At 51.2% G+C, this 23,670-nt stretch overlaps 1 protein-coding gene across 1 annotated transcript in view; it reads right to left on the bottom strand.

The window, feature by feature from the left end:
* jub (LIM domain-containing protein jub) overlaps positions 1 to 23,570 on the bottom strand; it is a 79,535-nt gene extending 55,965 nt beyond the window's left edge. The window contains exon 1 of the mRNA XM_089579326.1: positions 22,177 to 23,570. Within this exon, the coding sequence (XP_089435452.1) occupies positions 22,177 to 23,332 (1,156 nt within the window). The 5' untranslated portion in view covers positions 23,333 to 23,570. The remainder of the gene's footprint in view (positions 1 to 22,176) is intronic.
* Positions 23,571 to 23,670: the final 100 nt, after the last annotated feature.

The raw sequence follows: 23,670 nt of genomic DNA, 5'->3' as shown, positions 1-23,670 counted from the left end.
GGCCTTCGAGTTTCGGTATCAAAGCAGGTTTGCTTCTTGGGGCCTACCGCGTCGCCCAATCTTGAAGACTGGGTATGAGCACTGTGAACGCCGCACGCTGCAGCATGTTGTGCGGCGTCTCAGTGGGTCATTTTTGTAACCGTAGCTAAAGTAGGTGGAATGATCAGATTTTGAAGTTTACGGGTATAAGGTGGCCGATCTATCACAGGACCAGGTTAACTGCAGACATATGGGAGAGGCCTTTTTCCTGCAGTGGGTGCAGTCAGGCTGATGATGACGATGATGGAGAGCAGCTTTATTCTAGGTCAAAATGAGGTCTTTGTGAAAAGAAGTGCTTGCTCCGCTAGGCCTTGCCAGAGGTCAGTCGAGTCCGAACGAAGCCAAGCACTCTGGGAGGAAGGGAAAGAGTGTTGGGAAAGCTTCATCGTCAGACTAACTACACCCACTCGAGCACAACTTCGGACCTCAAATTAATCCTCCCCTGCGCCAGCTACAGCGACCTTATCCAAAACTTATACGCCCGCCTGACTCAGTGCCGCCAGCAGCTAGGTTTGCCTTGCTTTGGAATCCATTCCTTCATGCTTTGGAATCCATTTCTGCTCTCCGAACTGTGGGAAATAGGGAGAGGTAACGTTACGGAAGCGTTACGCCTGCACAGAATGCGTTCTGTAGCTGTCGTTATCTCTGGCCAGTTCGGACACTGAGCCGTTTCATGTTATCCGAAGCTGCAGAACACAGTTTTAGCATAGGTGGCTCAGTGGCTATGGTGCTCGGCTGCTGTCCCGAAAGACGCGGGTTCGATCCCGGCCGCGGCGGTTGAATTTCTTTGGAGGAGAAATTCTGGAGGCCCGTGTACTGTGCGATGTCAGTGCACGTTAAAGAACCCCAGGTGGTCGAAATTTCCGGAGCCCTCCACTACGGCGTCTCTCATAGCCTTAGTCGCTTTGGGACGTTAAACCCCATAAACCAACCAACAGTTTTAGCATAGCGGATACATACTAGTGTAGACGTATACCGATTTGCCGAGAACACACTACTTGGACATGATTTCAGAATGAAAAGAAAATCTGAAAGCACTGAAAGAAAACTCGCATGTACCTGAGCACCTCCGCCGAGAGTTCGAGAGTCCAACATTTGATCAGTGCTTTTGAATATTTTTTTAAGGAAACAAAGGGTGCTTTCATTCGCATTAACACGGCATGTACAGGCGCGGCCAAAAGTAAACGGAGCACGCTATTGCGTTCGAAGTGCAATCACGCTGTCTCCATTGGTAATGAAGAAGCGTTGTTTGTCTACAAGAAAGCTCACCAACCTCCTCTACCAGCATGCGCGTACCACTGCTAGAAATTTCAATTAGGTGACGCGTGAAAAATATTCGAAGACAGTTGCGAGCTCCGTTTACTTTTGTCCGCGCCTGTACGCAAGAAAAGCACACAACATTGTGCACAAGATTAAGCCGAGGCTGTATCGTGTTAACAACATCTGAAAAACTGTATTTACGTCCAGCTCTCGCAATTTTTCTTGCCTGACATAATGCAGCATGCACGCATATACTCCAGGAATACAAAGCGTTCAATATAGATTTATCACAAATATTGTCATTATATCTAGAGCGCCGCTTCCGAAGTTGTGTTGTCTGACTGGGCATCTTGTCCCAACATACTTGTAAATATTTACGGATCAGTAACCAGACATATTCTAATTAACTTTTAAATTTAATAGTATTTAATGAAATGAAACACCCTGCCTATGTCTGCTTCCAGGCAGCAATGCTTCACGGCGAAGTTCTCGCGGCAAGAAGTCGCGGGAGCAACGCATGGCGTTGGCGCTGCGCAAAAGTAGCAGGCTTGGAGCTGTTGCTTTCATCAATCGTGCGTTAACTGAGTTCAATTAGAACGTTAAAGCGTTTCCACGAGCGACAGACTGTACACGCCATGCACGCGACTGAATAGCTATCCGCACTGACAACACCCGCATCCCAGAGGGTGACGTGGGACGGCGCACGGAGACCCACTTGACCCATGGGTGGTGGCGTGCAAAAAAGCACCCGTGGAGAGGAGAGCGCCTTGCTGAAACGAAGGCTGTCTCGAAGCGAGGGATGACGCGGATATAAGGGCGTACGACGCCTGAGGCACAGGGGCGAATCTGAGGCCTACAAGAGGTTCTCAAAAGCGAACCTAAATACCTAGAGTTGGCTAATTCTTTACACTGTAAGACGCACCGAAAGGCAGCGCTGCGGGTAAATCGTACAAAACATCGAAATGGCAGCCATCGCATGTCCAGACTGGAGCTAGGCAGTGCGAGGAAGCCGCAGTATTAAAACGATAGCGTTAAAGAGCCAGTGTCGCAGAAAAGCCGGCGTCGCTGGCCGTGAGCGAAAAATACCCGGAGAAGCAACCTAGGTGGCATGTGGGCCACTATAGGTCATGTGACCTTGTGACGTCATCACAACCCGCCCATCGGATTGTGAGCAAACTGCCCAACGCGGCAGTTAAATTAACGACTGGCCGCGAGAGCTTGCTCGGGAAGAGCGAGACCTGGGTCTCACAAGCCCCACCCGTGGCAGCACCTGACATCGCGGGGCAGTGGCGAATCGCTTGACCACTGCGCCAGGAGGGGTTATGAGGAATCGCAGGAATCTATTAATGTAAAGTCGAGAACGACCAACTCCGCATATATGAGCATTAACCCAATCGCGGAGCTTAAGTGCCCCTCCAATTTTATTTCCTTTTTATATGACGTCTCTTAAAACTAGCACATTACTTTGGTTAACATGCAGAAAACCAAAGTAATGTTCAATAGCCTAGCAAGGGAACAGCAGTTCGCCATTGGTAGCGAGGTGATGGAAGTAGTGAGAGAATATGTCTACTTAGGGCAGGTAGTGACCGCAGATCCGGATCATGAGAGGGAAATAACTAGAAGAATAAGAATGGGGTGGAGCGCATATGGCAGGTTCTCTCAGATCATGAATGGTAGCTTACCAATATCCCTGAAGAGAAAAGTATGCAACAGCTGTATCCTACCGGTACTCACCTATGGGGCAGAAACGTGGAGGCTAACAAAGAGGGTCCAGCTTAAAGGGGCCCAGAAACACAACTTTAGTTGACTGTTCTGCCTGTTGATCGCGTACAGTGAGTTATAATGGTGCTATTAGCGTCGGTAATACCGCGTATATTCCGTTTTTTAATATTTTAATGTCCTCCCAAAAATAAATTCATGGCTCTGATGGTGTCGCCACACAGGAGCGGGTTTTAGCAGCGGATATGACGTCACCTGGCGCGAGCTTGATGATCGGACAAAGAGTAAATAAACTGCTAATTGTGTGAATAAATAGAGACACATTGTCACCTGTCTGCGTTTTATATTAGATCAACAAAAACAACTTGTTTGTCTTAGATAAAAGCCCTGAAAAGCAAGAAAAATAAAAATACACCACCAGGGGCGCTCTGGCATGAAAACGACGCTGCCAATCTCAGCAAGAACGAGTTACAGAGAGCAGGCAACCATGGAGTACAAACTTCCGCGACGTGCTCTGACAGGCTGTTTTGATTGGTTGCGCCAGGTGCCGTCATTGAGAGAGCGAAATAGGAGTGGGAAGCCCCGCCAAAATCGAGTTGAGGGCAGCGTTTTGTTTGCTTGTATTTTGAAATTTCTTCACTGAATAACTCCCGTTCCTGTGCATCGATTCCTGTAATTCTTTTTAAGTCAGTATCTGTGTGACATAAAGAACCTACCTGAAGTATAGCCGGTATCACCCCAAGCAGTGTTTCGCAGCCCCTTTAAGTTAAGAACAACGCAGCGAGCTATGGAAAGGAAAATGATAGGTGTAACGTTAAGAGATCGAAAGCGGGCGGAGTGGGTGAGGGAACAAACGCGGGTTAATGACATCTTAGTTGAAATCAAGAGGAAGAAATGGGCTTGGGCAGGGCATGTAATGCGAAGGCAAGATAACCGCTGGTCCTTAAGGGTAACGGAGTGGATTCCAAGAGAAAGCAAACGTAGCAGGGGACGGAAGAAAGTTAGGTGGGCGGATGAGATTAAGAAGTTTGCGGGGATACAGTGGCGGCAACTGACAAAGGACAGGGTTAATTGGAGAGACATGGGAGAGGCCTTTGCCCTGCAGTGGGTGTAGTCAGGCTGATGATGATGATGATGAAAACTAGCGCGATGGCAGAAAAAAAGGATTGCTGATAGGTGGCGTCGAACCAGGGGCACCGGAGCGGTTAACAGAAGCATTCGGCTGACTAAGCACACAAGCGGCAAAGTCACTTTAATAAAAGAAAATATATTTCTACTTCGAGTAAGAACTCCTCAATCGATCGAGTCTTCGCCATTTTAACCGACCGAGCTAAACTGCAAGGCATCCGAATAACCAGTCCGCCGCTACAGCTGAATGGTGCGCTCTTCGCGGTCCCCTAAGCTTCTACACCGACATAAATGGAGTCTGTGTACGCCGCCGCGACCGAACGGGCGGCAGGCAGATCGGGGAGCGACGGCCGCACGCGACGATGCCGGGCCGTGGGCAGCGGTGGCGGCGAGACTGTCCCGCCCACGGCGAGATAAGCAACGCGACAGCCAAGGAATGGCCACCGATGCCGTGCTCCTCCGCGAACGGCTTCGAACCCGTCCCAGACTCGCATCTAAGCGCGCCGCCGGCCGAAAAAGAAGAGGCACGAAACACGGCCAACGGCTGCGCGGGATGGCCCGATAAGGCCGCATTCCACGCGCCGACTATCCGCAGCCGCTTCTCGCGGAGACATGCGACGCGACTGCCAACAGATCGGTCAAGCGCGCACAATATCAGCCTCTCCAATTTCTCCCGCGTAGAATACGTGCGCGCGCGCCGGGTCCACCAGCGGCGGCGGTTCGCAGATAGCCGTGCACCGCGGAGTCGCGCCACGAACAAAGTCCGGCTATCTTCGAGGCAGGCGGCGTGCGACTCGAGACGAGACCGCCGAGCAAACGCGAACACAAGTGCATCGTCACGTGCCCGCCGCTCGCACGTGCAGCGGCTTCTGCGGTGAACGGGCGCGTCTCATCGGCTGGCTGGACGTAGAGGGAGCTTAGAATGATCCGATAAGAGAAGCTAACTGCGGTTTCCCGAAGGAGCGGCAATGCTTCGACATCGGCTCTCCCTCGAAACGATTTCACCGGAATTGCGCCACACGATATCTGAGCGTCGCGCTCCGAGTGATGGCAACCTTTGTACGCAAAACTAGCCACTCTGCGGCCTCTATACGTCACGAAGAGCACAGTGCGCCTCAATTTTCAACAGCCCCTTCCCCGCCCGCTCTGCCTAATCGCTTCGCGCAGTGCCACGTCTCGGCTATTTCTGCTTGCTTTTCTTGCTGTGCGTATACTGAGTTCAGCAACCCCGCCCATAGCCTGTAACAAAAGAAATCAGCCAGCCCTTGTACACACTACTTTGCACTCAATCTGACAGCAAAGGCATTGTACAGTCCGCAACAAAAGTTACAAGGTGCGCGTGCTCGGGAACAACTGAACTGGCGTGCTATGGTATGATGCCATGAGGTGCAACGTCCCAGAGCGTCATGAAATACGATGGGCGAATTAGTGGAGGGCTCCGGATTAATTTCGACCGCCTGGGGATTCTTAACGTACACTGCATTGCACAGTACACAGGCGCCTTCGTTTCGCCTCCGTCGAAACGCAGCCGCCGCGGCCAGGATCGAACCCGTGTCCTCGGGCTCTGCAGCCGAGTGCCCTGACCACTGAGCCACCGCGGCGGGGCCGGAATAAACGTACAGTCGTGAGCAACGTGAGCGGGAACAAAGTTTGAGCATTCATTTATGATTTGTGAAAAGCACAGTTTCTTCCCAATTTCTTCTCTTGGCATATAATATCCAAAAGTCATCATCGAATTTAGAAAATTCGAATTTCTGTACAATACGTTCCGTCTCATCACCTGGTAGTGATTGACAGCAGCGATGGAGCATGCATGCCTTCTTATACTTGCAGGCATTTAAGGTGAGTGGCATCCGTGAGTTCCCTGAAACTGACTGTCTTCTGCGCACCAGCATCCCGTAAACTTTTGCTGCCGACTGTAGATCAGCCTTGGGAATCGGATCTTTTTTTCAAGCGCCGCATACATTAGCTGATTCATTTTTTTTCAACATGGTATTTATTACAACAATGCCGTTTTATGAACATGAACTATGTACGAACCACGAGGAAAACAGTGGCAAATCAACATAATACGACGCACCTAACCAACCCAGCCTTACAAAAAAGTCAGTGAAGAGTACAGCACTATGAGTGCGTGTCACTCCCGTTCGAACTCGGTCTGGGCGTACACTTACTTTAGACGAACAATCGGTTTGGTTTAGGTTTATGGGGTTTAACGTCCCAAAGCGACTAAGGCTATGAGAGACGCCGTAGTGGAGGGCTCCGGAAATTTCGACCACCTGGGGTTCTTTAACGTGCACTGACATCGCACAGTACACGGGCCTCGAATTTCTCCTCCAAAGAAATTCAGCCGCCGCGGCCGGGATCGAACCCGCGTCTTTCGGGCCAGCAGCCGAGCACCATAGCCACTGAGCCACCGCGGCGGCAGACGAACAATCATTCAACTGAAGTGGTCTTCTGCAGAAACAATAGATTCACAATGCCGGTCCATCATGCGTGTTTTCCAGCGGCTGTGTAGTCCAATTAGAAAGAACATGTCTCAGGGTTCATCAACAAATGGCAGTGCAGTGATATCGTACAGAATGCGGTGTCAAAGTCTTTCCTTCAATGTCCGTTGCATGATATCCCAGAAGAGAACTGCATCTTTGCAATTAGATGAAACAATGCTCAATCATTTATGAAGCATCAGAAAGGAGGCAATTCAGCGTAGACACAAAAGTGCCGTTTTCCTCTAACCGTGTTTTACCGGGCAATGTCTCGCAGTGCAGTTTACAGAAAAATGTCTGTAGACAGCGAGAGGGTCATTTCACCTACTCTTTTGAGTACGTCGTTACCGATGCTACCGGCGGTACCGATGCAGTCAAGTGACCATCATATGCTCATAATAATAATAATAATAATAATAATAATAATAATAATAATAATAATAATAATAATAATAATAAAACACTAATAGTGGACGCCAAAATTTTAGGCCTTCAGGATCCTGCCTGAAAGAGCACCGAAACCTTACAGTACAGTCGCGTTTTCGCATTTCCGACCGCACGAAAATACGACCACAACAGCGGCGGGCACAGCCGTAGCGCAAGTGACGCGAAAAATGACGCCAATTATCCGCGACGAGAGAACGGCTGGCGCATGCGTATCTCATCACAATGAGGCGACGACAGCGACGGAACTGCGAATGCAAATACATCATTAAGGCAACACGGAAACGCCACAGCAGCGGCCCGCAAATGAGCGCACTACAGTCCTGCGCTGACCTCAACTCGTCCCTTTACTGCGTCGCGTGACGAGATGACCCTTCCCTTTCTCGCTTGATGGCACGGGAGAGAAGGAAAGAGGGGCTATGTGCTACCGCAAGCCAACTTCCAAACATTACCAGCGTTGCCTCGGTTTGGCATGCGGACGACATCGGAAGGAATTCTTTTCAGCACACTTTTCCGTGGGGGTTTGACAAAAATCAGCCGCTGCATACGCGCCGAAAACAAGAAGGCAAAGACCCGAGGCAGCGCCCTGACAGGCGAAAAGTATCCGCGGAATGCAAAACGTGTCACGCAGCGTCCCCGCCGGGAGCAGCGAGCGACTCGATGCGTCGACTGCGGAGCGATAACAAAAGCCGCTCCAGATTAGCCCGAGCAGCGCCGCCGGCGATAGCGCCCGCCACGCGGGCCCGATAACCGCCAGGCAAGCCAAACACACAGACGCGGGGGCGGCGAGTTCCGGGCCCGTTTGTAGAGGCCGGGTAGAGCACAAGGCGCGTCGTTTGCAAGGGGCGCCCCCCTTCAATGAGAAGACAACGCGGCACAAACACCGCACCGGAGGAAGCGCCGCTGCCACGTCGAGGCCTTTCCATTTCCTCGTTTTCGCTTCGGAACACGGTTGCGCAAGCACGCGGCAGCAGCAGCCGGCGACGAGGGCGAGGAAAGCGACGGAAGAGAGGGCGAGGGGGCAAGAAAAAAAGGAGAAGCACGCCGCCTTTCGCGCGCTCGGTGAGCCGGCCGAAGAGGGAAAGAAATAAGCTACCTGGCAAACTAAGTAACAGCGGCACGCTACTCAAGAAATTCCGCGCGCCAGCAGCAGCAGCCGAGGAATTCCTGCCCGAGGGGGGTCGGGAGGCTTTCTCGCGCTTTTCCCTTTCTTCCGCGGCGACGGGTCGCGCGCCCAGAGACGGCGGCAGAAGCCCCCGGCGAGAGTCCGTGACCCAAATCCGCGCCGGCGACGCTCCTCGGCGGCGGCGCGTCCGCGACAGCTCGGACGCGCGGTGCCGCATTGCCGACGTCATGTGGCACGACGACCGCCGTCCGGTGTTACGTCGACGCAGCTGGTCCGGCCATATCGCCCCTCGGCCGGAGAGAAGCGCCCGCCTGCACTCAGCGGCCTGCACGACTGCCTACCCGAGAACGCCAGACGTCGCAGGATCATATAGGCGTGTAACAGCGACCGGGCCGCAATCAGTCCGTTCACTTGTGTTTATTTTCGCTGAATTGTTCACGCAACGAGCTCCCGCGGTGACAACTGACAGCCTCATTCGTGAGCTTTCATTACGAAGCTGTTTCAGGCCCTGGCGTCATCAGCTTCGAATCTGCGCCGAAATAACCGCGCGCGCACACCTGCCAATACGCCGTTGCAGCATACAACGAGAGATGTAAGTGCGAATATTTAGACCACATAGAGAAAACCCTGTTCGCTGAAGCCGGGTTTTTACAGCAAGCCCCCGCCCCTAACTAAGCGTGATGAGCCGCGCTCCTCCATGCAAGCGATAACGCGCAGAGTTCATACGCAGCTCCCGCAAGCGCAGTAATGGGCGAGATTCCTCAGTGGCAATTATACGGGTCTTTAGACTTCCAGTAGGCTGCGAAGCGTATCGACGCCACAGGTTCGAAGCGCCGTAGGAAATAAAAGGCTCTCTCGAGGTAATGCTTCTCGTAACGCCGAAGCAGAGTGCGTTTGGTAGACAGCTGACGACGGAGCGAAACTGCGCGCCTCTTTGCAGCTTCCGTTATCAAGAGTGTGGCGCCTCACTGGCGCCCTGTAGTCACGCGCGTAGAACCCGAGGCGCCAAACAAAAGCACGTGGCGGCCCAGAGGCGCCGAGGGAAGCACTCCTCCAACGGTGCAACGCAGGGCAGGACGCGGCTGGGGGCAAAGCACAGACGTCCGGCCAGGAAAGGCGCACGCTCTCCCAGGGCAAAGTACGCTTTCCCAGCACGCGTCCTCTTTTACCTCCTGATGGGCCGCCACGAGAAGAACCCGAGGCACCGACCGACGGCGGCGTGCGCTATGATGTCGCGGAGGCTCTCCCGTATACATCCGGCCCCGACGCGAGCGCAGTCACAGCGCGGCACCCTTGTGCGGGCGTCGGTTTCTTCTCAGGTGATCCGATCCGCCGGTGCGCTTTCGCTTCCCGAGAGCCGCCGCGTGCGGCGGCTCATTGTTTCCCAGGTGCTGCACGCAGTAGCTGCGGCACGATATACGCGCGAATCCGAATGCTGTCCGTGCCGCGTGAGAAAGCGGAAAACGCGCCAAAACGCGGGGCACGAAGCTGCGCGCGGCTCGACGAAAAGGCGAAGTAACGCGTCGAGGTAACGCTCTGTCTGTCTGTCTGAAAAACTTTATTATTGTTACATAATAGGGAGGGAGTTTGAGGTATCCGGACGGATGGCTCGTGAACTCACACTCGGAGCTTCGGCATACTTTCTGCTCGCCGTTCTTTAGTATTTATTCGCAGTAAGTGAAAAATCGTCGGCACATCACTCGCGGCTTCATTACAACCGCAACATGAGATCTCGCAGTCGTAAGACCCTCTAGGTTTCCCTCTACTAAACAACATGTAAGTAAACTAGAACAAGTACAAAGGAAGGCAATCAGATTCATTTTTAATAAATATAGCCAAACTGACTCACCAACTGACCTACTCCATAAAGCTGGTATGCTTACCTTGCAGAAGACAGCCAAACTAGCACGTCTTAGATTCATGCACCATTTGCTCAATAATCAGCTGCATATTGACACTTCCAAATATTTATCCTTTACAGATACCAGGCCCACACGCCATAAGCACTCTCATACTTTAAACGAGTACACTTTCCGGACCGACTGCTTTAAACACTCATTCTTCCCACTAACCATACGCGAATGGAATACCCTTGACCCAACCATCACAAGCTGCTCATCATTAAATACCTTTGTAGCCCTCGTCGAACACCAACTGGGTACGGAATAAATGCTTGACGTACTTTTTCATATGTACCCGCCTTCCAGTCAGGCTCAAATCGTGTTCATTGTGTGCGCTTTTCTATATGTTCTTCCGTTGCATTACCTTCCATTTTTGCCTATTATTTTTCAAATATTGATTCATTGGCTTCCAGTGTCTGTTCTGTTCCATGATTACTGTTTTCTGTTCTGTCCATTTGAAAGTTTATACCCCTTTACTTCTATTCTTGAGTTCTTGTTAAACATCTTACCCCCACAACGCTGAGTGTTTACCTTTGTATTATGCTTGCTTGCCTTATTGTTCTTTAGACTGTTCAACTTATGCCCTTCCTGTTATAATCCCATATGGGATTGACAGTATGTACCAATAAATAAATAAAATAAATAAACATGAGTCACTGAAAATACGACAAAGTATGTTTGTGTACGCTATATGTCGCAGGGACCAAAGCTCGCACAATGATTTTTAAAAGAAACAAAAACGAAGTTGTGAGAATTCCATGTTTACTGAGGAGGAGAAGAAGAAAGAGCAGCAAAAACGTTGGCGTTTCATTGTCTACACCGAACTCTACGAAACAGAACTCTACGAACCCTGAACACGAGAAGCTCGACTACTCATCACGGCCACACCCACCGCACATACGCGCAACCAGGTCACAGCACACACACAGGTGGAGGGAAAAACTTCAGTGAAAAAAAAAAAAAAAAAAAAAAACTACCTAACGGTTTTTCGCAGTGTCGACATAGCTGCACGTTAGCAGGGACGCTAGCATACGTTTTGGCGAATAGCATGGCGTGTATCAGTAGGCCGCCCCAACAGCTTTCACGACAGTTTTCTCGCTAGCGCACTCTTAGACCGAACGATATCACAACTTCTTGCTGGGCAGTGGAAGCTGCGCGAGCAAGGCGAAAGCTTAATTAGTAATAACAATAATTGGCAATAAGGAAATGAAGCGCTCTCACTCAGAGTGGACACCTGAACTGCGCCAAGAGGGAAAGCATGAATGAAGAAGGATACCGTGCTGCCCCTTTGATACGACTCGAATTATGGACAGTTTTTCTGGGGATCAAACTTCTGCAATGTATTTACGCCTCGTTAATATGAAAACTCGCTATCCGGACAACGGAAAAGGGGAAAACCTAGAGTCCATTGCAGGCCATGTATTTTTGTCGGGTTAATATGGACAGGGACGAGAACATAATCTCTACTGTCCCAGCCAGATATTTTATTTTCTGTATTTTGAGTGCAGGGCACAAGAGAAAGACATGCGCTAGAATGGGCTGGAAAAAGAAAGTAAAACAAAAGTGCCCAGCCCGCGCCGCCGGTTAGCACAAGGAGCTACAGGCGAAAGACAGTAGGAAAGCGCGAATGCCTGAGTGATGGCTTCTCTTCTGTGGTTTCATGCTTTAATGTGCCAAGCGGTCCGGTCGACGCGCCTTACTATATTCGCCGTAATGCGTGAATGGCCGTGAAGAAAATTCGTTCCACTGTACATGAAGTACCGCATTCGGCAGCTGCCAACCGACCGAGTACAGGTGTGTACTTGCGGTTTGAGATCTGGGCAGTTGAGACGCGGCATCACGCTATGAGACGGTATAATACGGGTCTCCTGGACCGCTAGGCGCTTCAAACTGCACCAAATTAGCTTAAAAGATAACGGCTACAACGATAATGCACTCGGAGATCCCAAGATTTTGTATAATTTCCAATTCACGTCCCACCGCTATGCGCAGAAGCAGACCTCAGCCATATAATTGCTTTTCTGAACATTTGTTTTCCCTTCACAATTCGTTATTACGGACGATCTGCTTTGTGGAAAGTTTTGCTCGGGGACTAAGGTGCCCATATTAACGCGGCACGACTGTGCACTAAAGGAAGACGGGGTAAGAGACTACGTAATAGTGGACTCCGGACTAATTTGGGCCACCTCAAGTTCTTGAACGTGAGCACAGAACACGGTCGTCTTTTGTATTTCGCCTCCATCAAAATGCAGCCGGGATTCGATGCCGCGACCTCGTGCCCACCAGCCGAACGCGCCACAGCTGTGCTGTCCTCGCGCGCTCACCAGCAAGGCGGTCCTTGCCTCCACTCCACTGCAAGCGCTTGTGATAAATCGTGGGTTGGCGCAGGCACCAGAAATGCTTTGCTGTACAAAACGTTTTCGGCGCTAGACTCCCTAGATTCGTGCTCTGTTTACGCGTAAGCTGCCTCGTGCTTCGCACAGCGAGAAGGCCGGTACTACATGCGATAAACGTCGAATGCCGTGTGGAAACGACTGTTAAGACAAAACTTCAAAACCGAGGGCTGAATTAACGTCCTCTTGTACGCAAGGTCAGTGCGTGATTTGCTCAACAGTCACAATGGCGAATGAGGCGACAGCCATCCACTCTAAAATATATTGAAAAATTCGTGAATACGTCCCTAGATCTCCTCGCTTAAGCAATAGGCCCTGAAAAGGTCGGCTTTCAAGCTATAGAGGCAGACCCAACAGAAAAGGTCGCTGTCCTATGCGCAGCAGCAGCAGCCAGAATTTGCGAACCGGCAAAAGGTTTCCGCCCGAGGCTCCGAAATCCAAATCTACCAGAGCGGCACAACACGAGCACCGAGAGCCGGAAAAATGGGACTTGAAACGGTTCCGAAAGTCGCGCTACATTTGGGCCGTTCCTTCGCCGCTCTGGTCAGATAAGTCAAGCTTGGCCTGCTCAAGGAGGGCCTGTCGTCGCTGAAAGCGGACTCCACAATCGCGAGAGCAAAAAGAGAAAGAAAAGACGGCGGGAAAGGGCTTGCGACACCCGCGACCAGGAGCAACAATCCTCCGCCTTTTTACCCCGCGAAGGACATTGCGACAGCGTGTTTGTGGTGCGGCGATGTACCCAACGACACGCCGCGTTCGCTTGAGGGACTAGGACGTGCCGCCGCTGCGCACAACGCCCGGAGTTTGGTTCGCGGTGCTCCGAGGGACGCACTGAGACGTCGAAACGCATTGACGGCGCTCCACCAGTCCCTCGCGTATCGAGACGCATTGCTCAGGGAGGCGAAACCGCGCCAATTCGATTCGACACGTATCCGCAGCCGCTGAAAGCAGAGCAATCCGGCGTACCGCAATGCGGAAGTCACGACCGCGCTCCGCTGGAGCTGCCGCTGAAATCCGTCGTCGTTGGCGGAGAAACAAAGAGCGCGCGCTGCGCGGCGGAGGTAGCAGCCGCTCCGGAACGACTAGCGAAACTCGCCAGACCTGCTTGTGCGCGACCACTGGCGCACGCGTTGGCCCGCGCCAAGGGAAGCAGAGAGAGAGAAATATCAGAATATTGCTGGAGATCGACCAGTGGGATTCGCCCGTCAGAATAATTCTTGCACGCGGCGTTCCGTACACTGCTAAAGTATACACGGTTGCCCACGACTGCGGCTGCGGCAGGAGTGCGGCTGGAGACACCAGACAGTCTTTTCCAAGACTTTCACCAAGACCAGTATAGTTGGTCTCGGCGGCACAGTGATTCGCACCCAGTACTTCCGCCAAACTAGGCAGGCAGCCTTCCCTCGACTTGTCACAGACGGTAGCAAACAGTTCCAACAAGTGTTCTAAGCGGAGCAGAGCTGGATCTGAAACGCCTTCTTCGCAGACTAGGCCCCTTCACAAGTTACGTTCGCGAGCACATGACGCCGCGCGGTCACAACGCCCAAAAACGCTGCACTGCAAGCCTCACGAAATGCCTTTCACCGGTCACGTTAAGCCTCTAAACAAATGTGTAAAATCCCACAATTTTGCAGCCGACAGCCAGCATGCTCGCGAGAAGTTCGACATCGAGTGCAAGACGCGTGCCGTGGTCTGAAAGAGCATTTCAGTACTTCCTGGCAGCTTCAGACGCCGCAACGACACCGCCAAGGTGTCCAGAAGACGGGCTGATTTTTAGACATGGGATGGGGGGTAATTCTGCTCTTGTTTGGAGAAGCGCTCTGGACGAACAGGGCAAAATCACGAAAGTGAAGCGCTCCTGATTCTTCCTGCGACAGAGCATCGACTCCTACCTGAAGGCAACTTAGAGCTAACTATACAACGGCGGGTTCTCGCGAGCATGTAGGAGAACAGCCTGCACCGCAAGCGCTGCTGTCAACTCATTTGTTTTATATGACGGGAATGGCACATTCGATCGATCGGCCAGCTATGCAAACCCCGGCCTTCGGGGAAAAGCGACAAAGCGACGATAAAGTTTACGTCGCTCGAATTTCCGTAACCCTCAAGGCACCTTCACCGTGACAGCCGACGTGAGAGGCTTCGACATGCCCACTCCGACCGGGACATCGGGGTTCTTTCAGGTGTGTGTGTGTGTGTGTGTGTGTGTGGGGGGGGGGGGGGGGGGGGCTGCGGCCGAAGACGACACTACGCCGCCAACCACGTCGGCATGCTGCGGAAGATAACGGGCCTCACACCCAAAGCTTGCCGTGAGCTCGACGCACCGCGCGAACAGTTGCAGTGAAGACAGCGAGACAGATTTGAGAACTCGCGTTTTAGCCTGATGCTCTGTGAATTATTATTATTATTGGTTGAATGAAAGGGACACGAAAGCTTGAGTGATATGAGCCAAATCGGCGCAGCTGGGCTGCCGGTGTCAGAACGCCACAAGTACCGGCAATTTTCAGTGTGCGTTGCGAATGCATTTTAATACAGTGAATGATGTGCCAGACCACTGTACAGTACATGACATCTGCTTCCGATCATCATTTACGGGCACACTCTGGCAGCTGATCCATGTCGCCATCGCGCCGCGAAATATGGCCTCGCACATCACGCAAGCTGTGCAGTAGGAAGAGGAGGAGCAGGTGGCCAAGGGGAGCTCAGTAGTACGTAAGTCGCGCTCGCATGAATGCGACAGCAGCACGTCGTGTACGCTGGCACATCGAAGTGATTTGATGCGCCACCGTTTACATGTAGTACATCACCCCTCGCGTCAAGGAGGGAACGCGTCGAGTCGAGTCGCTGGTACCACCTGTCGCACACAATCCCGCTCTCTTCCACTGATGCGAGGCATCATTTACCGCTTATGTGCACCGAAAATGTGGACGCCCACCTGGCGCACTGATGAGGTGAGCTTTCCTATAGTGCACTGCTTCCGTTCACATGGATCCGTTCGAAAGTTGAAGCGATGCCCTAGTCGCAGCAGTGCGGAGGACAGGCGCAGATGATACGCGAGGGGGCCAGCTGCGTAGGAGGGCGGAGGTTGTGAGGAAAACAGAAGCAAAACTGTTTTACAAGTCTGAACCGCGCCGTGAGGAACGGGATGCGCTGAGAGGCGCCCGGCAGCGCGGTACCTCGACGTGACGGCAGTGGTGCCTCGGATCGCTCACAGGAACACCACTCCACCTAGGCCCGTGACGCAGGCCAAGCACGGTCGCTGAAGAAAAACGGGTTTACTCCGGCTTGCGGCCCAGTCGGCGAAGCGGGTTCGGCCAGCGCTGATTCGGTCAGGAAGGGCAGGCTGCTTTCCTCGGCGTCTGCCTCCGAGTTTGACGCGGACATAGGCTGCCGACCGCATTTGCAATGCGTCTACGGGAATGAGTTCCTGAATATTCTAGTGGACCAACCTTGGACAAGTGCTCTACCCCGCGGCCGTCAACAAAGCGAAGCTAAGAACAGCAACACCAACAGCGTCGTGCAAATGCCATTAAAATTAGCGCTCGGCTCACGAGGAAAGGAAGGCCGGGCCTTTTCACCGGCAAACTTCCAGCGATCCCTTCGAGGAAAGCCTTTCGCGACAGCCCGCGCGTGCGACGGTCCAGGAGACCGTAGCCACCTGCACGGCCGCGCTGGAGACAAAACAACCGCCGCCCGGAAACGGCCACGGCTTGGTAGGCGCTCGCGCGCTGGTGCACCGCCCGTCGGCCACAATGGCCGCGGAATAACGGACGACAGAAATGTCTGCCGCGCCGCGACCTTGCTTCGGGCGTCATTCAGTTGCCCCGCTGAGCTTTGCTTACGCGCGTTCCCGGCGGGGGCACGCGAGAAAAAGCGCGATCGCGTGCTGCCGGCCACGGAACAGAGCACGCGATCGGCACTTGAGGAGACGCCAGCCGGGCTCGTTAGGCGCTGATGCCGCTGAGGATTCTACACGTAGGCTATATTTGAGCTATGCTGACAGCTGCGGCAAACCCCAGCAATAACGAGGTACTTCACAGATGACATGAACGGGCTGGGACTAAACAACGCGCCACGGTACCCGCATTGCGTAAGATACCACGTTGCGTTGCGAACACTGTTCACCTTTCTCAGTGACAATGTCGGCTACAGCAGACCCCACAGGCACCATCGATGGCGAAGCTACAGAACAATACCACTGAAACGTGGTTCCTCCCAAGCCTTTCCCGTTACACTCCATACACCCTCAGCACTAGGTTAGCACCGCCTCTTGACTGGAAGACAGAAATCAGTCTACCGCATTTTCCGGTTTAGAACTGGCGCCTGACCATTAACAATGGTATCAGTGTTAAAATGACGCGCAGGTCATACCGCTGCCATAATACCGTCAAGCCTAGGCGTAGCACGAGCCGCTTCGCTTGTTGCGACGTCGCCTCATTTCGTCCTCCTCGGCATTCGCCGCTGCTACAGCCCGCTTCCCAAGCGTCGCTCTCAACGCAGATGCGATCAGACGAGCTAGTTCTTGTGTGCTGTTGATAATCTTGCCGCGAGCTAGTTCTTGTGTACTGTTGATAATCTTGCCGCGAGCTAGTTCTTGTGTACTGCTGATAATCTTGCCGCGGGCTAGTTCTTGTGTACTGTTTGTAATCTTGCCGCAGCCTCACTCAATTAGAGCCAATGAGCCGCACCGGTGCGTATTAGAGAAAATAACAACCACACACCAAAAACAAGCTTGTTCACACCTGACCTTGACGCACGATCTCGACAAACGAGCCATGCTTCACCGTGGTTTCCTTTGACGTCCTGCAAGATTCTGTGATTAAAAATAGCAGCCAAAATGCTCAGTATCCCATTCAATATGGAAAAGAGAGATTGAAAGTTCTTGGGTGGATCAAAGCCTCTAGATCAGTTTTGAGGCGGATAACAAACTGGCAACTACCCAAAGACAAGTCGATTCCGAGAAGCATTCAACTGATTTTACTTTCGTGACGTTATCAGTACGCCATCCTCCCAGTTTTCTCTAACGCTAAAAAACGGGGTTGTGCACGGGGAGGGGAATTATAAGATAAGAGAGGAAAATTGGGGAACGGGAAGAATCGTGCTAGCCCCGCGAACCTTAGATTTCAGATGGACGCAAGAGCGCCGAGTGCAGAAGCATAACTATACATATAGCGGCCGCCATCTTCAGGCCTAGAGAGCGTGGCGAAAGCCAGGCTGTTTTCCTAATATGCTTCTCGCCAACCAGTTACTTTTCATGGCAATGCAGCAGATGGTAGACAGGAAAGGAGAGACGGTCCTTTGTCCGTACGGTAGTGAATGGGGAAAGTTGGACAGAGGGTGCGGGGCGGCTAGTGCTGAGGAGCCATTCTCCACGGCACGGGGAACGTCTTACACACGCAGTGCCGAGCGGTGAGGGTTTAACCTTATTCTTTGTTTTTGCATATTTCAGCAGACAGGCATCGTCCGCGACCCTCCACGTCGTGGAGGACAGCAGGGCCTGGTTGTGCGGCACACGCCTGCTGCTGTCTCCACCACCAACCCTCATAGCGCGGTTAAGGCGATTACTACGTCTTCCCGCTTTTCGATAACCTCTTTCCGCGTCAGACCAGCCACGAACGAGAGTCCGGCAACCGCGAGAGCCACTTGAGAGGACGATATCGAGGGAGCCCACCGCTACGCCTCAGGCGAGAAGCAGATACGACGCCGAGAAACCGAACACCGAGAAAGGTGGCGGCGGCGGCGCGCACACGTGTCGCTAGCCCCCAGTTCCGTCAAACAAACGACCCCCCCCCCCCCCCATCTGCTCACCCATCCTTCAGGACTCTCTTTCAGCGGATAAGCCAACAAAGGACTGCGCCTGCGCAATCGGCAAACGCGCCAGCTAAGGGAACGCATGGTGTTGGCGCGCCCCAGCGCGCACGGTTCAAACACCGTTGCATCCGGTGATGAGCGATAGCCAAACAGGCCACGCGATACTAGAAGGAATGTCAAACTCGCCGGCATTACACTCCAGCACAAGGACAGATGTTATCGGCCATCTACTGATGCACAAACTCGGGCGCGAGCAACGTCAATGTGCACTTAAGGGACGCTGAGGACAACGCCACACAATTTTTTTTTTCTTGGTAGAAATCGATTGTTCGCTCTTAGTGGCTACACTGATGTTTTTAGAAATGTTAATCAACCTCGCTTGTATTTCCTCTCCAGGAGTTGACATTTTTATGTTTTTGAGTTGTTATTGCAGTTCTATTGTTTGCATTTCTTTTGTTGCTGATAGTATGCATGCTATGAAGCAAGCATAGAGATAAGTAACTATGGTATAAGAGAACAAACTTGCGGCCCACTGCCCAATTTTTACAGATAGTCAAACCAGAATGACGCACAGCTTTGCTAGCACAGTGCCTTTCAGGGCATTTATCACTGTAGCCGAACTTAACACAGCCAACATATTGCCCCTGAGCTTGATTTCATAGAGCTAATTAATCAGTGAGTCCATCTATGGTATCTGGACATCAAAGCCTGTGATATCAGCTTGATGGCTACCGCTGAACAGCTCCTAGCACTGCTCCGGTCTGCTTAGCAGCTCCCTATAAAAGTAATTGCGATCTTCAATAAGCAGCAACAAAAAGGGTTTCAATAGCAATGTATCAGCAGCAAGCTACAAGTATGGACACCGACACCATAGTATTTGAAAACATTAATGCCATACAAGAAAACTTCCTCTTATTATGCCAGAAATATTCGTAATCTTTCCTTTTGTCTCAATACATACACCCATAGTACACCTTTTCCTCATGCCCTTTTATATTATGCTGTGCCAAGTAATTAGCCAAAGGCACCAATGCCTGCACGAGCAACCTATGTTAGCAAGAAGCATTGGATCCCAAAAAAATTGTTGGATCATTTCGCAATTACAAAAAAAAAGAGCCAAGTGCCCTTATGAAGCTTTAAACCTGCACTGAATCATCACATGAAAGATGTGTCCGTTCCCATCCAAGCACAGAACAATAGGGTGTATAATAACCAAGAAAACTGCCTGACACTAAATCACAGAGCCCTGTCATGTGCCAAAACAGGAGATGCATTTAATCAGATGCACACAGTTCCACTTGAAAACCAAAAAATTTGACACTTTAATTTCATCGGTCTTTTTGTCCAGAAATGTACATTTGCTTCAAATAAGAATTCAATTTGTAACAAAATGTCCTGCTTAAATGCCCTAAAAAAATGACTGCCATGCCACTGCACTTTAGCATAAACTCAGTGTGCAAATCCTACCCTCAACAATACATGACACTCACAAACATAACAAGAGCATTACATTGAGCTGCACACATTACGTTCCAAAATCTTCTATTTTCACACAGACATCTACACTTGACATCTAATATTGATATCATTAGCATTTGAGCTTTCGCATTACAAATGCAACCCCATGGCAGAATGTGAAGTTCCTAAGGGCTGCTGGTTGATGTAGAATGATCTGGGCTCCTGTGGCTATGCTGAAGTCTTGATACATGAGTTCTGTAGTTAACACCAAATGGAACATAGACAACGACTGAATCAGCAACCTCATTTTGTGCTCAGCAGAAAAATATCTTGGATGTTGAGATGCCATAAAAGATGCTTCTGTATTATGCACCTAAAAATAAAGCCACTAGTCTAACAACAAAACAACTACCACAAGGCCAGGACGAATATAGCCCACAAGACAGTACCCTAACAAGTCCACACGGAAGTGCAAAACTCTATCAAAGTTTATTAGCTTTTTGAATGATGGCAGCATGCCCTGTTGGATACAGTGTTTGCAGTTCAGACAAAAACAGAGAAGCGCAATCATTAAATGTTAGTTCAAGAAATAATGTAGAAATAAAGCAGCCAGCAGAAGCTCAAGTATTGTTGAGTGAATGAGTACTGCGAAAGTACAGTCTTTGTCAAAAGTAACCAGGCTCCATGGTTTGCTTCTCATTCATATAACAGAGCCCTCATGGCTTCCCTGAAGGTCAAAAAGTCTTTTGAAGGTGAGAACAGGGGTTCTTCTTACCATACAGAGATTTAGAGCTTGAGTGCTGGCATAATAGCTTTAGTATAGGACTGAGAAGAAAAACGTGCAGCCTGGTTACTTTTGACAAAGACTGAACATGCTAAACAGTGGCACCTGGCTTTAAATAGTCCAAATTTGCATTAAATAGTTTAGCTTTCATATTAAAGTTGTCTGCTGGATGTTTAAGTGCAAAATCATCAATGGTGACAGTGTTGCCACAAGCGCTTGGTGTGAGATCACCGGGACTTTCGATGGCAATCGAATTTTCCATGCAAGAGCAACAAATGATGCAATTTTGAGAGTATGGAACCCTGAAGGGCTTCGATTTGACAGCCAACTAAAAGTAACTATGTGACACAGGTATGATTGAGCAATGGTGGTACTCTTGATGCGATGCTGAACTATGTCAGAGCAAATACTAGATCGGCACAATAAAAAGCCTCCCCACTCAAAGATGATCTTAATAAGAAGAGTGTAGCCTACACATATAATGACATGGTGTTCAGATAAGCCATAAATACTATTGTGCAAGCATGCCATACTTTGTCACACAGTTTTTGTGCTCCCTATTTTTGACGCAACAAGTACATAAGACCCTAGTGCTCATAAAGTAGCATCAGGAGCATAAAGAATATTTTATAATTCAGAAGACAGCTAGGTCTGAGCCACATCAGAGTAAATTGCAAGCTTGTTGAAGCCAGACTCCAAGACAGTGTGGGGATAGAAATAAACGTTACTTATAGAAATCAAGCTTGAGTTTTCCGATTTTCCGAAAAAAAAAAATATACCAACTGTAATCAGAATCTAGAAATTTTACCATGAAATGTCAACACACAAGAATGTATGCAAATGAAACTTCTGACTGTGTAAGCTCGAACATAATAAAAAAAAAGTAGAAAAAGGGAGGAATGTCACTATCACAAGTAAGTAATGAATGTGAACGTTGCTTTTGATCTCATAGCATTTGAATGCATCTTAAGGCTTTTCAGTGTATGCCATGAAATGTAGGCAATAAAAAAAAAAGTCTAGCCTCAACAGCTGCTCCAGAACATGCCTGCATGTTGCATATTTTCAGCAAATGTAATGTGACTGCCCTGTAATGCATGACAAAAATTTCTGACTACGTTTCATGAACACCTGCCACAGATGCAAGAAGCAGAAGTTGCACAATCCTCTGTAGTACCACATGCAACCAATCAACTGGTGTTCTCTGGTGGGTAATGTGAGCAGACACGTATGTAGTACAACAAAGTGCACTCGTAAATAAAATGCACAGAAATGAGGTGCCCTGCATGAGGTGCGAGAGCATAAAGACATGGAACATTCTTATCAATTCACACATATTTTTGCAGCAGCATTAGTTATTCCACGTAATGAAAACCAAGCTTGTTCTTCAGGCAGTGCTGCAAGAGCAGACATTGTGCTGTCAGACTGCACATTATCTGCTGGCATGGGACATGGCCCGGCAGCTGACACACCTCGTCCATCCATGCTCAGTCGGCACGTAGAGGAGAGGCAGCTCGCGCGTTTCTGAACAAATGCGAGGTGCTCAGTGACAACCGAGGACCTGTAGTCAGTGAGCACTCACGCTTTGGTCACCGATCGCGCGCTCCGGACTGACGTGACACGGATTACTCACCGAAAAACTCTCCCTCCGGCGGGTTCTGCTCGAGCTCGTCTTCGATCTGGCGCATGAGGGCCTCGATCTTCTTCTCGGCCTCGGTGGGACCTTTGGGCCGCGGCGGGGTCACGTTGTACGGCAGCAGCGTCTTGGTGTTTAGCGTGTTGGGCTTGTAGCCAGGGTAGGGGGGCGGCGGCGGCAGTGTCTGCGGGCAGGGCGCCTGAGCAGGAACTTGCGGACAGGCGGCCTGGGGGCTGCGCGCTGCAAGTCCCGCGGCGTTCTCGCAGGGCTGGCTCTTCATTTGGAAAACCTGCTGCTGCTTGCCGATCGGATACGAGCAGGACAAGCTGTTGTTGCCTGCTGTCGAGTATCGCACGCTCGACGCGTACGACGACGGCTTCTGAGCGCAGGGCCTGACCAGGCCGTTTCGCTGCAGTGATGAGCCGTCCAGATTGGCGTAGATGGGGTACTCGGGAGGGGGCTTCGCATGCGGGTACGGCGGCGGTTCGCAGTGGCTGGCCCGTGGGCTCGGAGGCTTCGAGTCCTGCGAACTGAGTGACGATCGAGGGCTCTGCAAGGCCGTCACGTTCTCGTAGATGGGTGCAGCGCCGGCGGAGCTGTTCGAGTGCTGCGAGTCTCGGCTAGACGAACTGACGCTGCTGCGTGGACTCGAGTGAGCGCTGTCCGGCAGTCTTGTTTTGCAAGCAGCCCACCGAGCATAATCGGGCGGCGGCACTCCACTCGCCACTTCGGTGCACGGTGCTTTGGGCGTCGCGAACTTAGAAGCGGCAATTACGCTGGCACGGTCAATCCTGGCGTATACAGGCAACTCTTTGCCGTCGGCTAGGCTCTCGATTGCACCCAAAGCACGCCTGCTGGATGGGAGGTATCGTCGGGGACTGCCCAGCACATCCGCCGAAGCGTAGCTGCCTTGAGAGGTGGCTGCCCGAGACAGAATGCGCCCATAGTCGTGATCACCCGCCAGCGCAAAGTCCGGGTAAGACTTGCTGTTCAGATTAGCATATATTTCTCGTTTCTTTTCAAAATCCTCGCCTGCAGAAGTGTCCGTGCGTTTCGGCGTCGCAGCCGTCAAGTGATCCCTGGTCGGCACCTCAAACAGACTCAGATCTTGCAGTATCCGAGTCGCGTCGCTCGCCAGCTCGTCGTCGTACATTGTTGCCTCGTTCGTCCGTTGGTCACTTTACTCATCCGCTGCGACGAAAATTTGGAACTTTGTGATCTTGCAGAACAACGCCACCGCACAGAAGCAATGAACAAAACAGAGCATTGCAAGGTTACATGCTCCCGCATGCACACCTGCCAAGAGGCAGGGCACCAACTTTCACCATTCTTCCCCGCTGCGTCTCTCCGTCGGCCGCGTACGAGCGCAACCAGCGGAACACCGCCAGGTATGACGTCACAACAGGCGCTTTTTGCAAAGAGCCGTCGCACCTACGAGCGCGAAGATAGTGCAAAATGTACAGTTTTTCCTTCGATGATCCAAAGCATATC

This window comes from Amblyomma mixtum, chromosome 3 (assembly GCF_055824585.1).
Source record: "Amblyomma mixtum isolate Tamu chromosome 3, ASM5582458v1, whole genome shotgun sequence".
In the NCBI taxonomy this organism is placed as follows: Eukaryota; Metazoa; Arthropoda; class Arachnida; order Ixodida; family Ixodidae; genus Amblyomma; species Amblyomma mixtum.
This window is presented reverse-complemented; position numbering and strand designations above follow the sequence as displayed.